Source organism: Quercus suber, unplaced genomic scaffold (assembly GCF_002906115.3).
Source record: "Quercus suber isolate HL8 unplaced genomic scaffold, Cork oak 2.0 scaffold_112, whole genome shotgun sequence".
NCBI classification, from domain to species: domain Eukaryota; kingdom Viridiplantae; phylum Streptophyta; class Magnoliopsida; order Fagales; family Fagaceae; genus Quercus; species Quercus suber.
Window position 1 is genome coordinate 99,710 of NW_027069577.1, and position 3,203 is coordinate 102,912.

The 3,203-nt window shown below is 34.1% G+C and overlaps 1 protein-coding gene across 1 annotated transcript; it reads left to right on the forward strand.

Annotated features, from left to right (window-relative positions):
• Positions 1-210: 210 nt before the first annotated feature.
• Positions 211-1,402, forward strand: LOC111999169 (uncharacterized). The gene is made up of 2 exons (XM_065775449.1): positions 211-1,052; positions 1,141-1,402. The coding sequence occupies exons 1-2, from the start codon at positions 211-213 to the stop codon at positions 1,400-1,402; spliced, it is 1,104 nt and encodes a 367-aa protein (XP_065631521.1).
• Positions 1,403-3,203: the final 1,801 nt, after the last annotated feature.

The following is a 3,203-nucleotide window of genomic DNA, read 5'->3' on the forward strand; positions in this document are numbered from 1 at the left end:
TTATCGTAGTTCCTATGCATATGCTGCTACCCATAACATTCCAGGTTATCTTCCTCCTAGATACAATGCCTTGAGAACAACACTTTTGCAAAAAGAAAGAGCTAATGTTGAAAGACTTTTGAAACCAATTAGGACTCTTGGCTTGAAAATGGTGTAAGTATAGTTTCTGATGGATGGTCAGATCCACAAAGGAGGCCTCTTATTAATATTATGGCTGTATCAGATGGGGGTCCAGTGTTTATAAAGGCAGTTGATGGGTTAGGTGAGTTCAAAGACAAACATTATATTGCTGGGGTGTTGAAGGATGCTATAAAAGAGATTGGACATGAAAAAGTTGTCCAAGTCATCGCTGATAATGCTAGTGTGATGAAATCTGCTGGAGCTCTTATTGAAGGTGAGTATCCTAAAATATTTTGGACACCTTGTGTTGTCCATACTCTCAATTTAGCCTTGAAGAATATTTGTGCAGCAAAAAATACTGAAAAAAATGAAGTTACATATGAGGAATGTAATTGGATTACACGTATTGGTGATGATGCATCCTTCATACATGTTTTCATCATGAACCATTCAATGAGGTTGGCAATGTTTAATGAATTTTGTCTATTAAAATTGCTCCAAGTTGCTGATACTAGATTTGCTTCGGTTGTTGTAATGTTGAAAAGGTTGAAGTTGATAAAAAGATGCCTTCAAGCTATGGCTATTAGTGACCAATGGGCTTCTTATAGAGAGGATGATGTTGGAAAAGCTCAAAAGGTGAAAGATATGATTCTAAGTGATCTTTGGTGGGATAAGGTTGATTATATTCTTGAATTCACAGGGCCCATTTATGATATGCTACGAATAGCCAACACAGATAAGGCTTGTCTTCATCTTGTGTATGAGATGTGGGATTCAATGATAGAGAAGGTGAAGGCAATAATATATCGGCACGAAGGCTTGGAAGATGATCAGTATAGCTCATTTTGGGCTGTGGTGTATGATATACTCATTGATCGATGGACTAAAAATTGTACACCAATACATTGCTTGGTTCATTCCTTAAATCCTAAGTAAGTACATTTATTTTCTATTTTCCTTAGTTCACCCTTTTAGTAAAACACACGTTTCATTTATATTTGTTTTTTAATCTTTAACTAGGTATTACTCCATTGAATGGCTTTCGGGGAATCCAAAACGCATCCCTCCACATCGGGATCATGAAATTTCTATGGAAAGGAGCAAGTGTTTGGATCGATACTTTCAAGATGAGAGTGAATTAAAGCTGGTGGTGAAGTCTGAGTTTGCTACATTTTCAGGAGGGAGGTTTCCTTCACCAAATGCCTTGACAGATAGGTGGGCCATACAACCTTCGGTTGGTGGCAATGGGGGGGGAAGTTTATATATGAAGAACAACTATTAGTTGTTAGGACTATAAATGATATATTGGTATTAATGATGTTTAATACTTTATTGAGCAATCATTTGCTTTATTTATATTTCTTAGAAATTATATTTCAATTTAATCAAATCGTACCATAATCTCATTATATACATATATTTAAAAGGCTTATAATTATTAACTGAACCAAAACTTAATGTGGTTTACCTAAATATTTGAATTTGGTCAGTGACCCAAAATAATAATAATAAAGCATATTCTTTTGTAGCTGATCACATCTAGTAAAATAATAATGCATGCATATATTGAAAGACATTTTAATGTAAGGTGTAAAAGAAGACTTGTGGGAAGCATAGTGATTGGGTAAATTTAGAAGCATAATAGATTTAAGTGTTGGGTTGCGTTGATTGAATTCTACTCATGTTTACTACTATCATGTAAAATATATACAACCAAGACTTCAATATTAGTGATCCCACACCAAATCATATTTTACAGCCTATAAATTTGAAGTACATTTAAAACAAACCTTTTCATTTGATTGATGGTGATAACATGTTTGTGTGACCACACTTTTTAGGCATCCCAAAACTTCGAACATGCTAGAATGAACCAACCACAAGAAGAAAATAAATAAAATCTAAACCATTAGAATGATATAGCTTTTGACCAGATAATTAAAATTTTAATTTCTCGTATGCAAGCGATACATACTTGTCCACCATTCTTGCCTGACCCATTTGATGAGGTCCAACCCATGCCAGCCAAGTTTGAACTCAGTCCTTAGGACCGCTTAGCAACTAAACTCCCTTGGTCTAAGCCTAGCTCTCTCATGGCCCAATCTGAAACTTGTATGTCAAGCCCATAAAATAAAGTAATAAACCCAACTCAAATTCTAGCCTAATTCGAAATTAACAAATCTCCACTCCTTAAAATCTCAGCCCAATGGCCCAATAATTTTTCTCAAGCCCACTTAACCTTATACTCAAAAACAAACAACCAGCTCATTCACAAAAACTTTCTACAACATAACACTTTGGCCCCCAAACCTTCATAAATTGCATTTTGGCCCCTAAGTCAATGGAAACCTTATCTCCAAACTAAGAGAAACTATTCAAACTCTTTATATATCTTTTTATTGCATGTGATTTTTGAAAATCTAACTCTTAGATTGCATGTCCTTAATATATTCTCCAAGCTTGCAAAATTTCAAGAAGATTAGAGATCAATAACAATGTCATCAATGAAATATTTAAATTTCAAGTTTTTGGTAAAAAATTATGCACAAGACATAAGTTTATAGATCTAATTTGAACGAAATTTAACATGCACGTTAAGAACATAAAGAACATGTAATCCACCTGTTAGATTTTCAAAATTCACATTTAATAAAAAGATATATGATGAGATTAGAATATTTCTCTTTAAACTAGTTTGGAGAAAAACCTTGTCCAAGGTCACTAATTTCCTCGTCATTATTAATATAGAGTTGAGGTACTATATGTGTGTGCATAGTAAGATGGGAGTAGACAATTTTGTAGTGTTGCCAAAATAGGTGAGAAAATTAAAGTTTTAGTGCATACAATTTAGTGCGGTAGTTAAAATTGATAAATAAATAAAAGAGGAAGATGTTTTATGGGCCTCTTGGAGACTAAAGAGATAAGTTCAAGTGGGCTTTAAATTCCATCCCACTACCTCACCAAGCCCACATCTCTGATGTGTTAAAATATAAGGTAGATGAGAAGATAAATTAGGGTTTTCATCAGAAGGGTTTCTTAGTAAAAGTGGATGCCAAAGAAAATTTGAGGGGGAGAGAGAGAGG